Source organism: Zonotrichia leucophrys, chromosome 6, assembly GCF_028769735.1.
Source record: "Zonotrichia leucophrys gambelii isolate GWCS_2022_RI chromosome 6, RI_Zleu_2.0, whole genome shotgun sequence".
Taxonomy (NCBI): Eukaryota; Metazoa; Chordata; class Aves; order Passeriformes; family Passerellidae; genus Zonotrichia; species Zonotrichia leucophrys.
In genome coordinates this window covers 13,849,874-13,871,955 of record NC_088176.1, presented here as the reverse complement: position 1 = coordinate 13,871,955, position 22,082 = coordinate 13,849,874, and the positions used below count along the sequence as shown (strand labels likewise).

Sequence of the window (22,082 nt, the reverse complement as noted above, 5' to 3'; positions counted from 1 at the left end):
TTCCAGCTGGGAGACAGTGGGAAGGGTCTGGGTTGTGCTGAGGGGATAATGGGAGTGAGGTGCCCTGGGTCAAAAGAAGCAATGGGGGCACTGGGGACCACTTTTGCAGAAAGCTGACCCCTTCTCTCTGCAGGCAGCTGATGGAAAACCAGATCAGCGTGGTGGAGCGTGGGGCGTTTGATGACATGAAGGAGCTTGAGCGGCTGTGAGTGTCTGGTCATGGAGGGAGGTTGGTGAGGGGCTGCTGGATTTATGGCAGAGAGCATCCTTTCCTTTTTTCCTTAAACCCTAATGTATCAGTGCTGCCTGACTTCAAACAGCTTCTCTTCTGCGTGGCAGTGGTATTTTACAGTTTGGGAAGCACACCTATTTCTGTTTCTATAGATCTTAGAGTCCTTTCTGATGCTTTTGAAGTGAGGAGCAGGTTAAACACAAATGACTTTTGCTGTATCAGCTGTGTCCTGTGTGTTAGCAAGGGAGCTGTAAGTTCTGGTCCAGCACTCAGTAAAATAGCTCAGCAGTTTAAAAATCCCAAGCTGCTCGAGCAAATATGAGGAGCTGAGCAGAGCAGCAGGTTAAGAGTGCAGTTAAGCAGCAGTCAGCAGTTAACAGCTTGGAGTCCTCTCTGCTTGTAATTACAACATTGTGAGTGGGCCTATTAGTGCCCCGTGGTTGTCCCTGCCTGGGATTGTGGTGAGCAGGATGGGGCTGTCCTTGCCAGGTGGGATGCTCTGCTCTATTGGCCTCTCTGAGCGAGCCAAAGTGCCCAGCTCTGCGTGGTGCATCCAGCTGGGCTGCAGATGGGGTCATTGCTTTGTACTCCCAACCCTGACCCTTTTCTTCTGTCCCTGCAGACGGCTGAACCGCAACCAGCTGCACACCCTGCCCGAGCTTCTCTTCCAGAACAACCAGGCGCTGTCGCGGCTGTAAGTGCCCTCTGTGCCCGCAGGGCTCCCCTGGGGACTGCTGTGGGCTCACCTGGCGACTGCCATGGGGTTTGGAGGGACCCTGATGCCTCGGGAGGGTGCTGCTCCTGGGGGGTGTGCTGGTGGTTAGGGTGTGTTGTGCCAGTGAGGGCTCTGGCAGGGGAATGCTCTCTGTTTCTGTGTGAGCCAAGCATGCAGTGAGGTGGGAAATGGGCTGTGACTTGCAGGGGACTGAGACTGGCAGTGTTAAGGATATCCCCACATGGGGATATGGGATGAGGTGCTGGCAGTCTGGGCCAGGTCTGGCATCGCAGAGTTGAACTGTGCCTGTGCAGTGTCAGGTGAAGAGGTGCTGAGAGCTCCTCAGCCTCCTCCCTGGGTGTGGATCACGGGCTTTGGAGCAGGGCTCCCTTACACACCTGCCCACCTTCTCCTGAAAGGAGGGTGAAAGAGGTAACTTTCCAGAGACCTCCATGGGGCACAGAGAGCCCCACAACCCTGCTCAAGAGCTGCTTCTCTGTAGGTGTCTGGAGAAGGAGGAGGGAGCCCTGCCCAGGGCAGATCCAGCCCTTCATGCCTGCTGCCCTCTCCTCGCATTGCTCTACGTGTCCCCATCCCTGCCTGTCCCTCTGCACCTGCAGAAACAACTCCAGGGCCTGTTTCTTGCTGTGCAAGCCCCAGCTCCACAGATCTCTCTGCTCCTCCTCCCTCTGTGCAGCAGCAGGCTGCTTGGGGATGGCTGCTGGGGTTTTGATAAATATTCTCTGTTCCATATTGGGTTTCCCTTGCCTGGGGCTGTTTTGCTCAGGCAATGGTGCTTTCAGCAGTGCCAGCATTGTTCAAACAAAGTGTTTACAGGCTCTCAGCTATGTCAGGCACTACATACATTGGGAAGGGTGCTGTGAGGAGCAGAGGGTGCGTGCCAGACTGGGGCTGGGTGCTCTCCATCACTCAGAGAAGCAGCTTATACCCTGTGGATTGGGGTGATGGTTGCCAGGACACAAGCTTTCTGCTTGCAGCATCTTGTATCTCCATAGATCAGCTGTGACATGAGGATGCCAGGTCCCTGCTGGGGCAAGGCAGGAATGGATGAAATAACTGTCTGTGCTGAGACATTCCCAGGACAGGCATGGCCATGTTGGGGCCAGGCAGCCCTGCCTGTGCTGTCAGGCTATGGCTGAACCACTTTCTTCCAACAGTGCCAGGGAGTCAGTCCCAGAGTCCAGCCTGGGGTGGGTAATGAAGGGTTAAAACGCTGTGTGGGTTGCCAGTATGGGATGTGTGAAGTGGTGGACAGGTGCCAAAGATGGGCCTAGGTAATGGCAGCTGATAGCACAGGCGTTCCATTAATTATCAAATGGCATTTGTTGAGCTCAGCTGTGCCATGTCATGGCGCCAGCAAGGGCCCAAACTCCTCCAGCCACCCATTGCATAACAGAAACACAGGCCAGAGAGTAATTTTACAAATATTGCTGTTTCCTTTTTAATCTTCTCTAGATTTTAATACCAGACTCTTTCAACAAGCAAACCCTAACAATTCATTGTGGAGTTGCAGAAGAGCAGCATGTGTGTCTCCTATACATACAGAGTGCCAGGCTTGTGTGGAGCCAGGACTGTGCCATGGTGTGCAGGGGGCTGTACACAACCTGAGAGTTTAAGAGGGCTGTGCAAGGTGTTCCTTGCAGCCACCTCATGTTCAGGTGCATTTCAGCCTCCTCCTGTTGTTTTACTGCTTACTGCAATATGGGGGTTATTTCAAACCTTTTCCCTCCCACCCTGTTTTGAAGTTGTTTTCTGGTCATTTCTGTCATGGCAAACTGCCTGGATATTGGGTACAGGATGGAACTTTTCTTGTTCAATCTAGGGCTGTGTGCACAGGCTCAGATTTTGCAGCTCCTCGACTATAGCTGGTGCCATATTTTGGGGAGCTTTGATGTGTGCTTGGAGCAGAGGGTCCCTGTGATGACAGTGGGACTGGGGACAGGGGACACTCTGAGCCACCCTCCAGCCTCCTCTGCAGTAGGTTCCCCCACACACATTAATGAGAGTAGGGGTGCAGCATTGGGGTCTGCCCAGAGGGAGACCAAGAGCCAGTGTCCTGGCAGATCCTCGAGTTCTGCATTTGTTCAACAGAGCCCATGTGCCAGGGGACCTGCTGCTCCCTCTCCTTGGGACTGCTGGTTGCTGAGGTGCTCAGGGGGATGGCAGGGCAGGGGGTGCCCTGGGTGGCTTGTCTAGACACACATGCTGGCTTAGCAGGAGGTGGGATCTGGACCAGTGCTAGGCCAGCCAGTGCGGGAGGTCATAAGGACACTCTTAAATTGCTGCAAGCCCGGGTCAGGCTACAGGGATATGAGTCAGTGGGGAACAGGTTTAAGCTAAATTGAAATCAGCTCTCCTTGAGCGAAATTGGAGCCTCCCCATTGGGCTTTGCACTTGTTTAACTGCTGAAATGGATCTGGGGTGGCCCCACTGCTCAAGACCCTTTCCCTGCCCAGAAACAGGCCAGGACCTGTGCTGGTCTGGGAAAACAAGGCTCTAACCAGCACCATTTTCTTGCAAATCCTGATCTCCAGATCACTTCCAACAAACAGGCTTCCCCTTGACCTGCTGACTGCAGCCACCCATGGCATGCTTCTCGAGTTCAGGAGTCCTTGCTAGCTCCTCTTGTCCTCACACCATTGTACTGGCAGGTCTTGAATTAGCAAAAACTGACTGAATGAGTCAGGCTGAGATCTGTTTGGTTGGGAAATGAGGCTGTCTGGTGGCAGCTGAAGCAGAAAGCCAGGAGTGGATTGTAGGAGCTGCTGGGTGTTACTTAGATGGGCCCTTGGGTGCTGGCCTGGATGCTCCAGCCTTTTTCTAGGCATAGTCTTGATGGATCTTTCTCAGCACATCAGTTACACAGAAGATGAAGACAAGTCTGTTGAATTAGGGTATGTGATACCCACAGAGCAGTTTCCCACTGTACCTTTCCTGCTGAACCTGATGAAAATTTTTCAGGAGCACAAGAAGAGTCCCTGAGGTTCAGGTTGGGATGGAGACCTCTTTGTGCACCTCCTGAGTGTCAGAGCCTCATCCACGTTGTGGTACTTTGTGGTCTCCCGGCCCGGCTCGAGCTACAATTACTTACATGGAAGTTGGCTGTAAAGAGCATTTGTGCATCGGGATAATGGAAAGGGTTGGAGTTAAACCTGATCCGTCGGGGCTTAAATAAACTGGGGAATAAACTTTGGCAGCAAAGGGCCAACGGGAAGCAAACCTCAAATGAGGGCATGGGGGAGGTGAGACGCCTGGAGAGGAATGTTTTCCCCTTGGAATTTGGAAATATTGAGCTGACGCCTGCCCAGAGCCCATTTCAGTCTGAGATAGTGGGGGTGGTCCTTGGCAGTGGGGCCAGGAGGCAGGGGGACTCCCTGCATGGCTCCTTTATTTATGTGTGGATAACTCATTAAGCAGTGCTGGTGGCTGGAAGTGGTGCTGAGCTGAGGTTTCGCTGGAGAGCGCCTGACCTCAGTGACCCATTCTCAAACTGGGTTTAATTAAACTGTCAGCACTGGACGGAAGAACAAAGCTCTGTGGGCTCAGGGGGGAGAGCCAGGGTCCCCCAGCAGCTCACTGGGGAAAAGCACATCTCCTGCGAAGAGGAGGGGTGATAAAAAGATGGATCTTTCCTTCCAGTGAGGATTACCCAGGCAAGAAGGTGACCTCTTCTATTGCAGTGCCCGCTGTTGGTCCCCAGTGTGCCACAGCCGTACACATCAGCAGTGGTGCTCCAGTACAGCCCTGATGCACACTAGGAGCCAAGGGGATGCTGGTAGATCTTCTTTTACCATCTCTCCCAAGCTGGCAGGAGTTGGGGTTTTTTTCCCAACAGCCCCCAACAGAAAAAGCAAGCAGAGTTTCTCTCTGCTTCCTTGTGGGGGTGAAGGACGAGATAGGAGTTTTGTAACACTCTCTCTCTTCTCTGCTCAGCTCCCCTTAAAACTTCCTCTTGAAGCTGTTTCTCAGTCCCTTGGGGGTTCTGGATTGGGGATGCAAGGAGGAGAGAGGAGTCTGGAATGGCTGTAGCAGCAGGGTGAGGACAGAAATGCTGCGGGCGTATCATCAGGGAGGCAAAGACATGGGCTGTTGAAATGTGCTAAAGGCAGCCAGGATGGCTATAAATAAATAGTTTTCTCCAAGGGAAGCCGAGCTGATGCGAGGGAGGAGAGGAGCAGTGGGTGCTTGGCTGTGAGGAGCTCTGGGGAGTAGCTCCTGCAGGGGAGTCACAATCCCAGATGGATGCATCCCCATGGGAGCAGCTGCCCAGTGGTTTCCCTCAACAAAAGCTGCAGTAGCTGCTCCTTGCTCAGGCAGAATGGGAGCTGAGAGACAGTGAGCAGAGAGTAGGGGGGAAAAAGTCTTGTCTCCAGAAGGAGGGAGATTTAGGACAGGGGCCACAGACTGTCAGTTTGTGTCGGACCCATGCCAGCTAAAATGGTGAAGGAGATGGTGCCACATCTTAGCTGGCAGCCAAGCCCGGGGGGAAGGGTTGCTGTGCTGCTCTCAGTCTGTAAGGGCAGGGGCTCCCTAGAAACAGCATTAACATCTCAATCAGGGCTGGTGACTTTCTGAGCCGGGGACATGTGAAATGTTGTAGGAGCTGGGGAAATTGTCACGCTCCCGTGAGACTCTTCTGTGGCCAGAGCCTGCAGAGGAATAGTGAAGCTCTATGGCTGCCTCTGTCTGGGAGCTGACAGAAGGACCAGGGGCTGGTCCAGACCCACCGTGGACCCAGGGCTATTTAAAGGGAGTTTTGAGCTGAGTGGCAGAGAGCACCACAGCTGGGTGTGCTGCCTGGTAAGGAGAGATGATATTATGGCAAGCCCTGGGGCAGGTTCCTCTCACCACCCCTACATTTGGCTAAACCCAGCCCTAATTGCCTTTAGAAAAGCAGGCAGAGAAAAATGGAGGGCTGCTAAATAACTTGAGAAAATGCAAATGACATCCTTCAAGAAGGAGAGGATCACAACCACGCCAGAGGAAGCTGTGAGCTGAGTAGTAGCAAAACAGGGTGACAAGTGAAAAAGGAGCTGTCAGAGAAAGGAATAACAAAACAGGCCCCGCTCAGATGGGGCTGGCTGCGCGTGGGAGGTGTTGCTTGCGAGACTGTACCAGTGACCGTTCCTCTTGGGGCTGCACCAGGAAAGCCCCCAGAGGGGGAAGGCAGGGACTGGGGGAAAAATGTGTTCTTGGTGATGGCTGGATAAAGGAGCGGTGCCGTGCCCCCACAGTGGGTAGTCATGGTGGTGCCAGGTGGGAGGTGTGGTGCCAGGTGGGGACGCTCTCTGGAGAGTGCATGTGCCACAGCTTTGCTCCCTCCCAGTGGGGGAGACTTGCCTGAGCCCCGTTTTCAATTTAGTGGGGGATATTTGGTGCCTGCCTGCTGGTTGGCTCCCTGGAAATGCTGTCACTGTGGTGGGCTGGCTCTGGCTGTGCCCTGGCTCTGCTGTGCCAGACACCCACCCCCATGTCCCACAATCACTCCTGTTGTGGCTTTGGTTGAGGTTCACTCCCTCCAGCAAGGTTTGTGCTGGTTCTGGAGCTCAGCAAGTGCCCAGGAGCCTGCAGCTGCTGTGTGGGAAGGGGCCTGTGGGCACAGCCTTGTGTTTTCATCTTTCCCTGCTGGAGCAGGGTTGCTTTGGCTCCCCAGGCACGTGCCCCTTTGCTCTTTGCACAGATGTGCATGTGCTGATGTTCTGTGCAGAGGTCTGCGGTCCAAGAGCGAAGTGCCAAGCTCAGAGCAGAAAGCAGCTTTCCTGGAGCAAACCTCCCTGCTTCCCCTTCCCCAGAATCCCTCATTTTGTCCCAGCTCCCCCTCTAGCAGCATCCCCCTCCCCTTGCCGGTGAGGGCCAAGTGTCCCCGCTGTCACCATGCCCACGTTTTGGACTCCGGGTGCCGCACCCCATCGTGCTCCCCAACAAAGCTCCTTCTGTTGGGGACAGAGCAGGGCTGGGGGGGCCAGGCTGGGATGTGTCCCCCCGAATACCAATGAGGAGGGGCAGCGTGTTTACCCCTGGAGCTGGGGGGAGGGGGGAGCTGTGGGGTCTGTGTGCTGCAAGACACCCCCCCACACCAGCTGGGGGGAAGGGGAAGGGAGGCCTCTCTGCAGCCCCCGGGAACAAAGAGTCAGTGTGGCTCGTGACAGCTCTAAGGAAACGCAGGGAAACAAATGTGCCACTAATAGGTGGGGAGGTTACCTAGGGAAGGATGCTGCCAGGCGGGCGGGCGGCCAGCCCCCTCCCCGGCGGGCTGCCAGGCGCTGAGGGGCTGCTCCTGGCACCCCAGCCTTGGCAGGGCTCAGGGGGCTGCAGGAGGGCCAAGCTGAGGCAGGCTGATAAGTGCTTGTGCTTCTGCTCCATGGGGGACAGCATCCTTACTGATACCTCTGGGACTTTGTGCTGGGTAACCCTGCTGGAAAGGAGCACCCTTGTGTGGGGAGCTGCTCATTGCCTGCTGCTCTTCTTCTTCCTCCATCATTAATGTGCCATAGATCTCAGCTTTTTTGGGGGGGAGGGCAGTAAGACTGCCTGGGGGATCCTGAGTGCAGACAACCTCAAAGCCTCACAAATTAAACACATTCTTAAGATCTCTTCATATTTGAGCATTTCCATAAGCATTTTGGGACTTGATCCGCAGTCTCCAGAGGCACAGGAGTGCTGAGGTGAGGGTAGCAGCCATGGCACAGCCTGCAGACCAGCAGCCTCCCTCCTTGCCTCCCACCAGCCTGGGCCCCGTCCTGCCAAGGTGGTGGTGCAAGCCCTGCTCAGGGACGCCCTGGCTCTGTTCTGTGCCATTATCTGCCAGCGAGCCAGGGCTGCCAGGAGCGGGCATTGCCAGACGGCTGCCTGGAGATAATCTGCCCCGTTCCCTCCATGCACCCCGTTGTGCTCCTGACTCACGGCCGGCTCCACTTTTCTGGCTCTTGAGACGCTTCCAGGGTTTCCCTGGCAATGCACAGGGTCAAGCCCCACTCCTGGGGCTCTCTCCTTGAGCCACTGGTTCTGCTGGGCTCACCCTCCGTCTTGCTTTGGGTGCAGGCTTGGATTTGGGGTTTGTAATGTTATTAAAGTGAAAGTCTGTGGTGAGGTGCAGCTTTCAGCCCCCTGCCCCTTTCAGCAAAGTCCTCTCCTCCACATGGCATCATACAGAGCATCCCTGTCCAGCTTCCCAGTGGTGCACTGGCAAATGGGAATTTGCAACCCATGGGAAAAAGCAATGAAAAATCAAGTCTTCCTAAAGCTGAGCAGCAGTGCTAATTACACAGCTATTAAAACACAGGAATTATTTATTCCCTGCCTGCCTCACAGCTCATTGCCTGCATTGTCCCACATTCAGCCTTTAGCCACCTTTGGTCCCCTGAAAGAGTTAAAAGAGCACTTGGAGGAGCTGATGCCTTTGTCCATCCATTTTGAGCACAGCATAAAGGCATTTCCTTCCTCCTGTTTTCACAGCTCAAATAGTAGAAGAGTTCAAAGTGATATTAAAGAATCGTGAGCAGAATTAGCCTCTGGTAATTTGAGTTCCAGAATGTGGAAGAAAAAAGTCTTATGCAGTGATTTGAGGCTAAGTTATAACTTGGTACCACTGCATGTGCATCCCACAGACGTGTGAATGTGCAGAGCTAGGTAATTAACCTGCCTTTGCTGGCTGATCTTCCCGTGGCTGGGTGCTGCAACCCCTCCTCTCTCATGCTGGGGCTGCAATGAAAACAAGCTGTCAGCAGTTTCCAGCACTGCTTCCAACAGGGTGCCTGTGCTGTGCTCTTTCTCTTCTGCTCCCAAGGGACCTGTGGTGCTTTTGGCATTGGTGCTGGACCACACAGCCTGCAACTCCAACACCAGCAGCTGGGCTTGGTGGGCTCCAAATTCAAGTGGGCTGCCTAGAGCACTGGGATGCTTTATCCAGTGCTGCAGGTGGGTAAAGTTCCCCATGCTGGAGTGCTGTAAGGGCCAGATGAGAGTAAGTGGGAAAGATGCCCCTTTGCACACCTGGGAGCTTTCCTGGTGAAGCAGGACTCCTAGGCATTGCCAAGGGGAAGCTGTGCCCTGCCTGCAGGGATGAGCTGAGGGTATCCTGGTTTGGTGAGCCCATTTCCCTGTGTGTGCCAAGTGACGTCCATGTGCAAGGGAACCCTGCTGGCAGTGTGATGGGGATGGGTTTGGGGAGGTGGGAATTCACTTTCCAGATTCTCATCTGTGTTAAATCAATTATCATCTCAGGCTTATCCTCACTTGACCAGCAAGACACAGACTTCTGTGGCTGGGACTCCCACTGCCCTGCCAGAGCTAAGCAGAGTATGGATTAGGGGGTCTTACCAGCTGTCTTCCATGGCCCTTCCATGGTTGTTGCACCCCCCTTTGCCCACAGAGGCTTTTGTCCTCATTTGTATCTGTATTTCCCTTCAGGATAGGAAAAGCTGGATTAATTTTTACTGCTCCCAAGGGAGCTGTTGGTAACTGAAGACATCCTGCTGTCTTTTTTTCTCTAAACTGGGAGGCAGGAAATGGCAGGGATGGTTTGGAATGGTTTTCTCACCGTGACCTCCTTCTCCCTGTCTGGTCCTCGCTGTCTAGCGAGGGATGGCATTTGAGGCAGAGCTGCTTGAAGACAAAAAAGTGGTACAGACTTTCTGCTGGCCCTGAGGCTGGAGGATAGGTGGTTCCCTGGGAGGTGCAGCCAGAAAGAGCCTGACCATCCACTTTAGTGTTTGAGAAATGGTAATTTCGGGATTCTAAGGAGAAAGGAGGGAGAAGTGTTAGCTAGATTGCATGGACAGAGTACTAAATGTGGAAAGCACAGGAATAGCTCTCAAAAAGTGTCTCCCGTCCCGGAGCTGGGAAGTTCTCCACCCCCAGACCCTTCCCATGGCAGAACTGGGAAAGGGACCTAGAAATTCTGACCCTGTGTCTCCCCATACCTTGCCATCCCTGGTATGACACGCAAAGGGACTTCTGTCCACCTAGAAGGCCCATACATGGGTGGGTGCTTCATCTCCTCCATTTCACCCCATCTAGGATGCTTTTTCCCATATGACAGAGACTTGCAGTGGCAACAGGGGCCTGGAAATAAGGGTTGCCATTGACCTCACCATGGCACCTTTTGGGATATTTGCCTGTGGTCTGGTGATTCTTGCCAGCATATACCCAGCAAAAAATGCAGCAGTGTGCTGGTCCGAGGCAAGAAGAGTGGAAATGCAAAATGGGTGTGGGATCGGGGTAGGTATTCCACCCCAGGTATACTCCAATAATTACCAATCATAAGGATAAGGTTGGGGCCATGTAACAGGAGTGGGGATCTGTGCTTGTGGGGTAAACAGGAGCAAGGAAGTGAGGAGCAAGCAAGGGGGCTGGCCGCATTCCCAGGACTCGGTGGTGTTTCCAGCTCTCGCTGTCTGACCGGAGGCATTTCCACCTCCTGGTGTTGTCGTCCTGCTCCAGCTCGCTTGTTCTCCTCCCCACGGGCTCAGCATGTTGCTCATTCCTGCATCCTACGATTTCACAGCATCCCCGCAGCCGGGTGCTAATGAGATTAGACCCAAGCTTTAAGATGTCTCTCTCTATCCTTTGCCATCCAATTACACAGCCCGCATGGTATCTGATTGCCTGTGAGAGGGGAGGACTGGGGCTGGCTGGATGGGAGGATGCAGCTGGTCTCTATGGGTATCAGCCCCGCCGTGCTGAGTGGTTTTCTTTTGGTTTTCTTTCTTTCTCTTTTTTTTTTTTTTTCCCCATTCTCTCCTTGGCTTTGAGCAGCTTCGTTTGGCTTTTTCATCGCTTCTCGATGTGGCGGCTGGGCAGAATTTGTTTAAATTAACTGCTTGAATGGCAGCGTTTGTGTGTGTTGGTGGGGGGGAGCTCAGACAGCACCAGAATGGATGAGGGGGATTAAAGGTGCCTAATGGGTTCCAGATGGGCATCCTGGACTGGGAAACACCCGCTCAACCCCAACCCCAGCCAGGGGCCGCTGGTAAGGAGCACGGGGTGGGAGCTGAGATGCTACAGCAGAGCAGCTGCCTGGTTCTCCTGCAGCAGGGAGGCTGCTCCGAGCATGGGCCAGTGGCACTGGGGTGCCCTCAGGCTGCCCAGCCCTGCTGGGGTGAGCAGGCAGATGCACCACAGGAAGCTCCTTCCCTGGCTAGCCTGGAGCATGTGGTGCAGCAGCTCTATTCCCTGCAAGGCTCTGGTGGTGTGGGGCTGGGGACAACCACTCTATGTGTGATTCCAGCTTTTCAGAGGTGCCTCAGCTCAATCATTAGCTGACACTGCAAATACAGCCCACTGGGGCAGCACCACTGGTGCATCAGTTTCTGCTCAGCAGTCTTGGTTGCAATGAGAAATGATAATATTTAGTCTTTGTTGCCCTCCCCCTGGGCTCTAGAGGAGCTTGGGGCGAGCGCTCACTCAGTTCGACATCCCTGCCACTGCAGATGTCAGCATGTTTTTTCGTATTTACAGATGGAAAACTGAGTCACAGAGACAGGAACTAAATTGCCTGTGTGGCCCTGCCAGCTGCATTTCCCAGATCTGTAGGGGTTAGAGACATGGTGACAGCCCTGCCTGTCTTTCAAGGGCTCTGCCTCCCACCAATGGCCAGATTTCTCCTCCAGAGCTGCTACGTGGTGCCAGGGCTGTGTGTTTGCAGCCTGTCTGGTGGCAGAGCCTTGATTGGAAGCATGTCAGTCCCAAATGAGATGAAGAGTGTGGAAGTGAAGGGCTGCTGGGGTTTGGTGTCACTGGCAGGGACCTCAAGGTCATTGCTTTTGAGTTTTATTAATGGCTGAGTGCAGGAGGAGGATATAAGCTGTGAGACAGTCATCTGCTGGGAATATCACCTGTGCTGTAGGTCAGCACATCATTTGGTGGGAGATTTTAACTTTTTAGTGGGGGAGCAGGGCTACAGAAGTGGGCAGGTTTAATGAAGTGAGCATCACACAGAACCTTCTGCTATTGAAAGCTGGCAAAGCCCTGGTCCTGGTGGGAATGAGCCCACTCACCCTAAAATAGATTTTTGTGAAGGCAGTGGTTTGCTCTGGTGTGTCCAGCTGCATCCAAGCAGATGGCTAAACCAGGGAATGAGGCAAGGCTCAGGAGGGAGACCCACACCCCACTCCCCATCCAGGAGGGAGGTGGCAGAGGAGGGCCCTGGCTGGTTGTCACAGGAACACACAGAGTAGCTGGGAAGTGCTGGCTGACCTCCATCACCTGCTGACCCTCGACCAGCGCTCTGCTGCCCAGCCTCCCAGCTCATCCTTGGCCCCACATTCCCCCAGCCAGCTCTTGTTTCCTTCCACAAATATTGAGAAAATAAACAGCACAGCTAAAAGGGGACATCCCTGCATCCCTCCACACACAGCTGCCTCCCCAGGGAGCCACACAGGTGGTGACCCTGCATTCCTCAGTCTGAGGGTTAACTGAGAGAAAGCAAATATTGGCTTCTCCTGGGGCTGCTCTAGCCCATGCCTGCTCCAGCCTGTGCCTGTGGCTAGGGCTGCCTCTTGCCTGAGGAAAGGGACTCATGGTGCAGGCAGGTCCCCATCCCTGCAGGGCTGGTTGCACAAACATGGCTCTTCACCCAGGTAGCTCAAATTCCCCATTGTGGGCTTGAGCCTGCTCCTTAGGACAGGATCTTCCTATCCTGCATCCTCCTTGACTCTCTTCATCCTGGTCTCGTCTCTTAGCAACTCCCCTGCCCAGGACCTGGGCTCTGTGGGGAGGGATGTGACACTTTCTATGCATCAGTCACTTTGTCACCTCCAGAGTGAGTGTGAGGTCGTTAACCCCGGAGCACAGTGAGTGAGGATGGAGCATCCCTGCCATGCCTCCCCCCGGTGGCAGCCGCTGCTCTGCCTCCAGCTTGACACCGATCCCCGCTACAGTAACGGTACGGGTGGCAATCAGGGAGGAATTAAAGGATAATTAATGCCAATCCACATGGAAAATTGCTCTCGTCAAACAAACCTGATATCATTTTTTTTGATGAGCTGACAAATTGGGTTGATAAGTAGCGACTGTGCTGACATGATATACCGAGACTTCTGCAAGTCATTTTGCTCTTGCCTGGAGGATATTGCCATGAAAACATTAATATTCTGCAAAAGTCTGTGGAGCATTTCTGACAACGTTCTTCACTGGTAGAAATCGCTGGGGGAATTGCAGTGGTCACCTCTCTGGCAGGGTGCAGTAGGGGTCTGATGGTGGTGAACTAATGTGGCAAACTAATTCTCACTATCTCTGCAAAACTGCGGTGGTCTTGGAATCTTTGGTGGTGCTACTGACTTTTGCCAACCAGCCCCCAATATCTCTTGTTGCCTCCTGTTCCTGCCTTGCACCAGCTGAGGGTGAGCTGAGTGGCATGGGTGATGCAGCTTGGGAAGAAACCACCTGCACAGTGAGAGGACTCAGTCTGGAGGACACGTGGGGCAGCAGTGGAAGGAGCAGGGCTGGTGCTCTGGGCAGGATGCCGGTGTAGTGGGGATGATCTGCCTCAAACACCTGCACTGGGAAACAGCCTCATGCAAGGTCATGCAGCTGGGGAAAAAAAAATGTAGGTCACAGCTACGAGACGGAGAGCAGTGTCTGGGGATGTGGTTACACTGAAAAGGACTTAGCAGCCATCGTGTAAGCCTGCTCTGGGATGTGGGCTCCAGCTTGGGCAGTGATGGATGCACGGAGTAGCTCTGGGCACGGGGGAGTTGCTAGTTTGGGGGGCAGGAGGGAGGCCTCTGCTGAGCACAGTTTATGCTTCAGGGCCCACAGTTTAGAGAGATGTTGGGAAATTAGAAAGTGCTCAGAGAGGAAGTGCAGGATAATTGGAGGTCTGGAAAATCTGCCTTCCAGTGAAAAGAATTAAAAAGCTCAGACTTTAGTGTATGCAAGAGGAGGCTAGGAGAGAAATTTATCTCCATCTCTGCATACCTGCATGGAGAAAAGCCTGATTATAGGGATGCCATTAATTAAAAAAAAAAAAAAAAAAGAAAGAAAAAGGAAAAAGCATAAAATCATTCAATAGCTGCAGGCTGACACTAGACAAATTCAGACTAGAATTAAATTTGTCCTTTTCACGACAGAGAGCAATTAACCATTGAACACTCAGCTGGGAAGAGGTGAATCAAATGTCCTTTGAAGTTGCAAAGGAGACTGTACTTCTTTTCCCAATGGTGAAAACTGGAAGTGTCAGTTGGAGCAGAAATCCCTGGGAGGACTCTGGGTCTGGGCTGAGTGCTCAGAGGTGTCCCAGTGATAAAGTGTCTCCTTCTGGGTGATGGATGACACCCCATCCACTCTCCCTCTCTGGGTACTGGGGACATAAGTCCAGTGCCTCCAACACAGGCCAGGTCCTTAATTGCTCTCAAAGCCCCCAAGCATCCCCGCTCTGTGAGGCTGGCAGAGCAAAGCTGGCTGCAGAGGCTCTTCTCTATCTGGGATGATGTGAGTGGATGTCTGAACAGGCATGTCTGTGGGCAGGGATGGGGCTGCCACAGCTGGGGGCTGCTGGAGGGGGTTCCAGGCTGGCCCTGCTGCTCTCAGCCAGGCTGGGGAGATCCACCGGCACCGCTCTTCCCACACTCTCCCCAGGGGATGCTCAGCCATGGCCTTTCTGACCTCCATGCTGCAGTCCTGTCTGAGCATCTCAGGCAGAAATATATTTTATTTGCACTGTAAAAGGGAAAGACAGCCTTTCTTTAGTTTTATGAGCTCTAGAATACCTTGGCTGGTGAGGGGCTGGCTGAACTTTCCGGGGGCTTTGGCTTGGAGTTCACAGGGCAAATAGTGGTGGTGGCTGAAGTTGTTCTCTCTTTCCTACACTCCCCCCTTGTCCACAACTGTTCCTCCTGTGCCCCCACCTCCACAGAGCCAGACAGGACCTGTTCCTCTCCCATTCCCATCCATCTGCAGATAGATGCTAGCAGTGACTGTGACAGCAAGGCCAGAACAGAGTGCTCCTGGATTATCCCAGTGTGGGGCTTTCCTGTCTGTCAGTGCCCAAAATTGTGCCTGGAACAATAAGAATGTGAAACTGATCTGTAGATGAGGACGTGGCTCTGGGGAAGTTACACTGTATATTTGGGGACACTTACAGAGTGGGAGAATGCTGTGGGGAGCTGTTGGTGCCCCCATGAGCAGGGCACTTGCAGGCTGCCAAACCCTGATTCCCTGGTTGTAGGACTGTCTTTACATCCTCTGGGAATCTTTGTGCTCCTGTCCTTGCCGCCTGCCACAGCAGGGCCTGGGTTTTGTACTTTTGCTTCTTTTTCTTCCCTTTATTTTCCAGCCTCTTTCACAAAGACACCTATTCTCCCCTCACCGTGCCCTGGGGATTTACACAGAAAGCTCACCCTCAACATGGCTAAAGAAAGGCCCGGGCGGCCCGGGAGAGGAAGCTCACACAAAATGTGGTGTGTGGCTCTTTGTATCCCCTTTGTAATTCCTCTGCACAATGAACTGCCCTGGCCACCCACCAGCCCCGGGCTACCCCAGGTGCCTCATCCCTCATGCCTCCCTATCGGGCAGAGGTGGGGATGCTCCTCGACGAGCGGCCGAGAGCACAGCCTTTGTGCTCAGAAAAGGGGAGATTTGGGCAGGATGGAGACGGCCACGTTCCTGCGGCAGCAAAAAGCACCTTGCATCCCCGCTAGCCCCCAGGCCGAGCGCTGGGGGTCCCTCCGGCAGAGCCCTTCCATCAGCCCCGCTCTGACGGCTTTTAACATGCTAATGACCCTCTCAAGGGCAGGAGCAGCTCTGTGTAAAACCCATGTTCAGCCCTCGGTCATGGACATTTGCTCGGAGACACAGTGTTAAATATTTATCCTCCCCGCCTCCCCCCAGCTCCGCAGGCATTAACAATAGCGATTGCAACCGGCCCCTTCCCCCTCGCCGGGAACATGTGGCTCCCGGACCATGACAGCGAACGTTATCGTTTGTACCTGTGAATTATTGATAAGGTGTAAGATAGTTCTTGCGGTGAAAAAATAATGAGAGGGAGAGGCTGCAGCCTGGCAGGGCAGGCGCTGCTTCAAACCCTCTCCTCGAGGGGCAGAGCGGGAGGTGGGACCCTGTTCCTGCTGGGCCCATCCGCCAGCTGACCGGGCCGGCCCTCAGCAGCGTGTGGCCCGCGCCCGGCTGCCGTCCTGCCTGGTGACTGCCCTCGGCGTGGTCTGGCTGGCGCCTCTCCCCTCCCGGCCGCCCGCCACCTTCCCCGGGGGAGGTGGGCAGCTGCCCGCCCTGCCCGGCCCTGGCTGCCTGCGCCCCCCGTGAGGCAGGGCCGGCCGCTCCGGCAGCTGCCCGCGGCTCCTGGGGCTGAGCGGGCCGGCCCCGCTGCTCGCCCCGCCGCGGGAAGGGGCAGGCGCTGCCCGGCCCTGCAGACGCTGTGGCTCCAAGCAGCAGCTGGGAGAGCCTTTCAGCTGGCCAGGCTGAGGGGCTCCGGACGTCTCCAGGGGCTGAAGGACAGAGAGTGGTCCCTGGCCTGTGGCTCTATGGCCACCGATACGCTGTCCCTGTGCCCTAATCTGTCCCTGGAAAATCAGGGATGATGCTGCTGAGTCCCTGGAAAGCAGGTGGCAGTCCTGAAAAGGGGTCAGATTTAGGGCTGTCGTTTGTTGGAAGGTGAATGCAGAGCGTCCATCCCCTTAGCTGTGTCCCAGAGAGCCCCTGTGTCTGCCAGCTGGGGCAACTCTGCGCTCCAGCTCTGCCTTGCAAGCCGCTGGGATGCCATGTGGGAAGGTGCAGATGCCTCAGGGGGATCTTGTCATGGCAGCGTGGGCAGTCTGATTAAAATAGTTCAAAGCCCAGCTTTGATATACTTAGACCCTCAATGCTGCTGCTGTGTTTTGCAGGGAGAGCACAAGCAGGAGAGTCCAGGCATTAGTGTGCAGATCTGGGCCAATGTGGGGCTGCACATCTGTCCCTGGTCCTGGTAGTGGTGAATCAGGGTCTTCCTCTCTGCCTCACCTCCCCAGAGTCCTCTTTAGGTTGTGTGCATAAGGAAGCATTGCTGGGAGAGGAGCACTGGAGACTGGAATGGTCTTTCCACCAGCCTCAGAAGATGGGCTGGACTCCTGGAGAGACCGTGTCCCCACGGTGCTGCTTTTCCAGGTGTGCTGACACAGGGGCGGGCAGAAAACAGCAAAGGCTCTAAAGTGAGAATCAAGGAGTCATTAAGAGAGCAAGTGTGTGTGCAGTGTGTCTGCATGCTGGAGGGAGTGTGGACGTGGTGCAGTGGGCCATGGACTGCAGTGCATGCTGCAGGGTATGGACACAGCAGGCAGTGCAGCAGAGCGTGTGGAGAACCCCCAGCCCGAGGGTGCCCTAGCGTCAGGCAGCGTTACCCTGGTACAAGCTGCAGCATGGGAGCTGTAGAGAGGAAGGGGATGAGTACAGCTCTCATCTCACTGCAGCAGAGTATCCCTGAGCAGGTGATTGATCCCAGCATTAAAGGGTCTGGGAATGTGAGCCCTTGTCTCCCTGCTCACCCTTCCCCTCCCTGACTTGTCTCCAGCTGTGCAGCAAATACAAGCCAGTGCACTCGGATAGCAACTTTGAAGTGTGAATTTCAAACACACTCTCTGTCCTCATCCCCTCTCCCATGTCTGATGGGATGCACAGGGAGCAGCAGGAACACCAGGCACATGAAACAGCCGTGTTCAAAACCTGGCACTGCCGCTTCCACTTGCAAGTTAAGTTTGCAGGCAATTACCATTCCCTGCCTTAGCTCTCAGCCTTTTCCCCTGCAAACCGCCTGCTCTCTGCTCTGCTGTTAGGGGAAGAGCCTGGCACAGAGCACACACAAACACCAGAGCACACAGACGCTGTGCTGGGCTGGGCTCTTGCCTGCAGGTTAAGGTGGGGATGCTGCAGCCCTCCTGTGCCCCCTCCTATGGTCCTCATGGCCCCAGCTCAGCACTGAATTGGGCTCACACCAAGCCAGAGCTGAAGACAGGAACAGAAGTTTTCCGTGCAGGGGGCAAAGCAAGACAGCAGCACTTTGGCCCTTGCTTGTGCAGAGAAGACCAAACCCAGCCCTTTTTTCTCCAGCTGCATTTTGGCTAGAAGGGCGCAGTGAGGATGGCTCATCCATGCTGGATCCCAGGGTGCTGTGGGATGCTCACGTGCTCAGCCAGAGCTGTGGCTGTGTGTGCAGGGGGAGGATCCAGCCCATCCTTGTGCAAGGCAGAGGCGAGACAGCGCATGTAAACCCGACTTCACAAGACATCAAATGTGCTGTGGTCGGATGAAAATTGGCTCCTGGAGCTCCTTTCTTATGACACAGAGCAGCTCCTGGCTCCCGCTCCCCCCTCAGAGAGTGGATGGGCTGATAATATGAGGAAGTGCCTGCTCCCCTTCAAGCCACTGTGCCTGGGATCTCATCTCCAGGCTCACTGACAATTTGCATTAATGTTTGCCTAACTAATCAGGAGCCCTCTTACATCCTAATCGCCTTTGCTGGGGGGCTCCCGTGGCTCATGGGGCAGCAAGACTGGCAGAGGTGATTCTAGGCTCCTTTGTCCTTCAGCAATCTCCACCCCTCAGAAAAAAAAAAAAAAATCCTTTGCCAGAAGAGTGGGCCCTTTTCTCAATTCACTTGGAATGATGTCCCGGATTTCTGTCCAACCAGGTCCCTGCATTGTTCCTGAGCAGGATTTCAGTGTGGGAGCCGGCTAATTTGCAGTATTTTACATATGTAATATGTTGTCAGAAATTCTTTTAAATGCCTATAATATTTAATTAGGAGGCAGATTTCAGCATATTAGGCAGGAATGGGGCTGTGTAATTAGTTATTGATGATTTAATATCCATTAAGTCAATTAAATAAAGCTGGAGGCAAGCTCCCATGTATGAGTGCACCCCATTTTGGGGCTGTTCTGGGATGCAGCAGGGTTGTGCTGGTTGTCTGGCCTTGGAGGATCTTGTACCCATCCAGAGCTGCTGCAGGGCTTTCCCCATTCCATGAGAGCTGTTTTACGTGTCAGGAACACCCAGCCCACAGTCCCTGCTGCAGAAGGACATCTCCCACCTGGGTCACATCTCCAGCCTCCTCTTGCAGGGCCTGTGACATGCTTGTCTCTCAAACCTGGTATTTCTGGTCTCAAAACTGATCTGGAATCTGACAAAATATGAATCATCCAAGAGATGTAAGAGCAGGCAGAGTCCTGGGCAGACTAGAGTGTATTTTTAGACAGCACGTGTTGGAATTTGACTGTTGCATAGGGAAAAAAGGAGCTTTTCAGATCTGAGTGCTCTGGCCATGCTGGGAGCCCCACTACTGGCTCTGCATTGCATTGCTGGCCTTCCCACAGCAGCATAGGAAGGAGGATAAGGTCAGGTTGTGCTGCACAGCTTCTGCTTGACTGTCCCATCACAGAGGACCACTGGGGGTCCAAGCCCTGTGTGTCTTCATGAGTCCCTTTATCCACTGCTGGGAGCTCATGGCACGGGCATGCAAACAGGATTGGCACCTCAGCCTTCTGCAGGCCCAGCCAGCAGCCATGGCTCCTGCTGCACCTGGAGCCAGCCACTGGGGCACTTCCAGGAGCGTGCCTGTCTCTAGGGACACCAGCACCCAAAGGTGCATCTGCAGCACAGCCATGCTGCCATGCCACACTCATGCCAGTGATGATGACTCATATTGCTGCCCTGAGATGGCTCCTGCTGCATTTGGTGGCGGGATCCCAGTCTGCAATGCCCCCACTGAGAGACAGGCACCCACCTCCCTCCAAGGGGGCTGGTATCTGCCCAGCTGCACTAGTCTGGGTCTTTCCCCCTCTGTGGGTTTGCAGTCAGGACACCACTGTTCCGGAGATTTCATTCTCCTTTTTATCCTGGCGGTTGGGAGCCGGGGAGCCGATAATGATGAAGGAGTGTAAATGTCAGCAGGAAACCAGCTTCAATCAGAAGTGTTAAAAATAAACCTGCCAGGCCTGCTCTGGCAGGGGTAATCAGCCTCAGCAGCTCCTCTCCCCAGGTCCTAGAGCATGAGCTGCAGCTGTGCCAGCAGTGCCAGGCCACCTGAGCAGCCATGCTGGAGGCTGGTTGTAACCCTGGCAGCTCCAGCCCTGGCCAGCACCTCTGCTGGAGCTGTGAGGAGCAGCCCCCCAAGCCAGCCAGGGTGAAGGGTCCCATCCCCTCTTCCCCAGCAACGTCCTCACTCTCCCCTCTGTGGAGTTCCCCTCTGCAATCCTGGCTGCTCTTGAGCTCAGTCAGGCTGTGGCAGGAGGTGTGGACATGCAGGTAACACAGTCCCCAGCTATTAAGGCACATCCACAGGGCAGAGTCAGCCATGGGCTCTTGTGGTTACAGAGCTGTTTCCCCACTGTGAGTCAGATGCACTTGGAACAAAGGAGGTGCATTGTTAACCCCAAAGATAATTAACCTCAGGGCAGTTTTGGAAAGGACTGTGGGGCTGCTCCATCACTTGAACTTCAATACAGAAATTGAAGATCTGTGTGAGTCCCCTAAGTGCCCACAGACTCAGGACCAGCACTTTTCAGTTTGTGCCTTTTGGTTGGGCGCTGCTGTTGGGCCTGATGCTTCTCCAAGCTCCACACATGCATGGGTCGGGGAAAGGGAGGAGCACCCCCAGTGGCTCCAGCAACTAATTTCTGCCTCTCCAAAACAAGGAGGGGCTGTTGATCCACAGCACAGGCAGGTCCATGGTGGGAGCTGCAGCTGCACTCACTACTTGCAGGCAGAGGCTTCCCCAGACCTGTGGTGTGGTTTTGTGCCAGGGGCTCTTCAAAGAGCAGCTCTGGGGAGGGAAGCCTTGTGGGCTGGGATGCAGCTCTCACTCCCCTGTGGCATGGCCATGACTGGGTGCTGTTCTCCCAAACCCCTCCCAAGAGCAGTTGTTACTGGGGCAAGGGCAGTCCCAGCTTGGGCCTGGCAGGGCTTTGCTGCCTGCCTTCAGCAGTTCTTATCTTGGCTTTGATGTGTGTCACACGAGGTGGAGTCTCTTTATCTTCCTGTTGGGTTTTCCCTGTGTGTCCCTGTGCTTGATTCCCATGCTCGGGTGCTCTTGCAGCCCCACATTCCCTCTGCTGTTTTCCATCTGCCTTTCCTTCTCCTATCCTGGCTGTTTCCTCCTAGCCCTGTGTAAAATCACATCTCTTTTACCAGCTGTTGGGCACGGTTTGAGATGTCCCACTGGCTCCTTCCTGGCTGCCTTTCATCCTGCAATGCATCTCCCACTTCTCCTCCCACTGCCAGCCTCCCCCAAGAGCTTTCAGGAAGCCCCAGGCTATGAGACATAAGAGTTTTACCTGTCTGAGTGCTAGGGCCAAACATGAGGAGTGTGAAGGACACTTAGTCATGTCAGGGCATCTCGCCAAGTTCTCCAGCTGTCTTGCAAGGTTCAGCCTCAGTTTCAGAACATCCTCTAGGCCATAGGGAGTTTGCTTTAGCTCTTCTTAAAGCTGGGGCCAGTTGATGTCCCAGGACCTGTAAAGCTGAGGAGCAGCATCACAGATCCACAGCATCACTTCTTGGCTCACCAAGATCTGGGACAGATCTGGGACAGCCGGGATGCAATTCTCAGCTTGGCTCAGCCTCATTCACACCTCGGAGGAATCCAGGAGGGCTGGCAGGGCTGGCTTCACACTTATTAGCAATTAAAAGCCTCAGAGCCTGGGAGTCAATTAGCTCTGGGCTTTGCAGTGCTGCAAACGCAGGGGATGAGCCTGCTAACCAGAGCTGCAGCCAACTCCCCACAGGGCTCAGGGCTAGCTCGCCAGAAGAGCTATTTGCTTTTTCATTTACACCTTGGATGAGTGTTGCAGCATGGAGTTTGGGGTATCTTCTCGGGTGTGAGCTGCCAGGCAGGGAGCACACGCTGCATGCTGCAGGATGTAAGGTGCATGGCAGGCAGGGCTGGAGCCTGGCACTTTTCAGGGCATGGCACAGCCATGCATGGGGTCGTGATGGGGTGAGGGGGGACTGACCTTGTCCTAACTGTCACAGAGCTACACGGGAAGGTCTTGCTGTGGCACACTGCTGTCTGCTGGAGGTAGAACCACACATGGTCTAGCAAACCCCTGCACCACCCCCAGCTCACTCTGTCCCAGGCTCTGGAGCTGCTGAGCTACTCTGATTTGCTGGTCATCCTGGAACATGTGGGTCTGT

The 22,082-nt window shown here is 54.4% G+C and overlaps 1 protein-coding gene across 2 annotated transcripts in view; it reads left to right on the top strand.

The window, feature by feature from the left end:
• The window catches only part of SLIT1 (slit guidance ligand 1), a 60,157-nt gene that overhangs the window by 11,981 nt on the left and 26,094 nt on the right, over nucleotides 1-22,082 (top strand). For both annotated transcript variants that reach the window (XR_010440732.1, XM_064716260.1), the window contains exons 3-4: nucleotides 134-205; nucleotides 855-926. Coding sequence is in view for 1 of the 2 variants with exons in the window: in XM_064716260.1 (XP_064572330.1) it covers nucleotides 134-205; nucleotides 855-926 (144 nt within the window). In the remaining variant the exon portion in view is untranslated. The remainder of the gene's footprint in view (nucleotides 1-133; nucleotides 206-854; nucleotides 927-22,082) is intronic.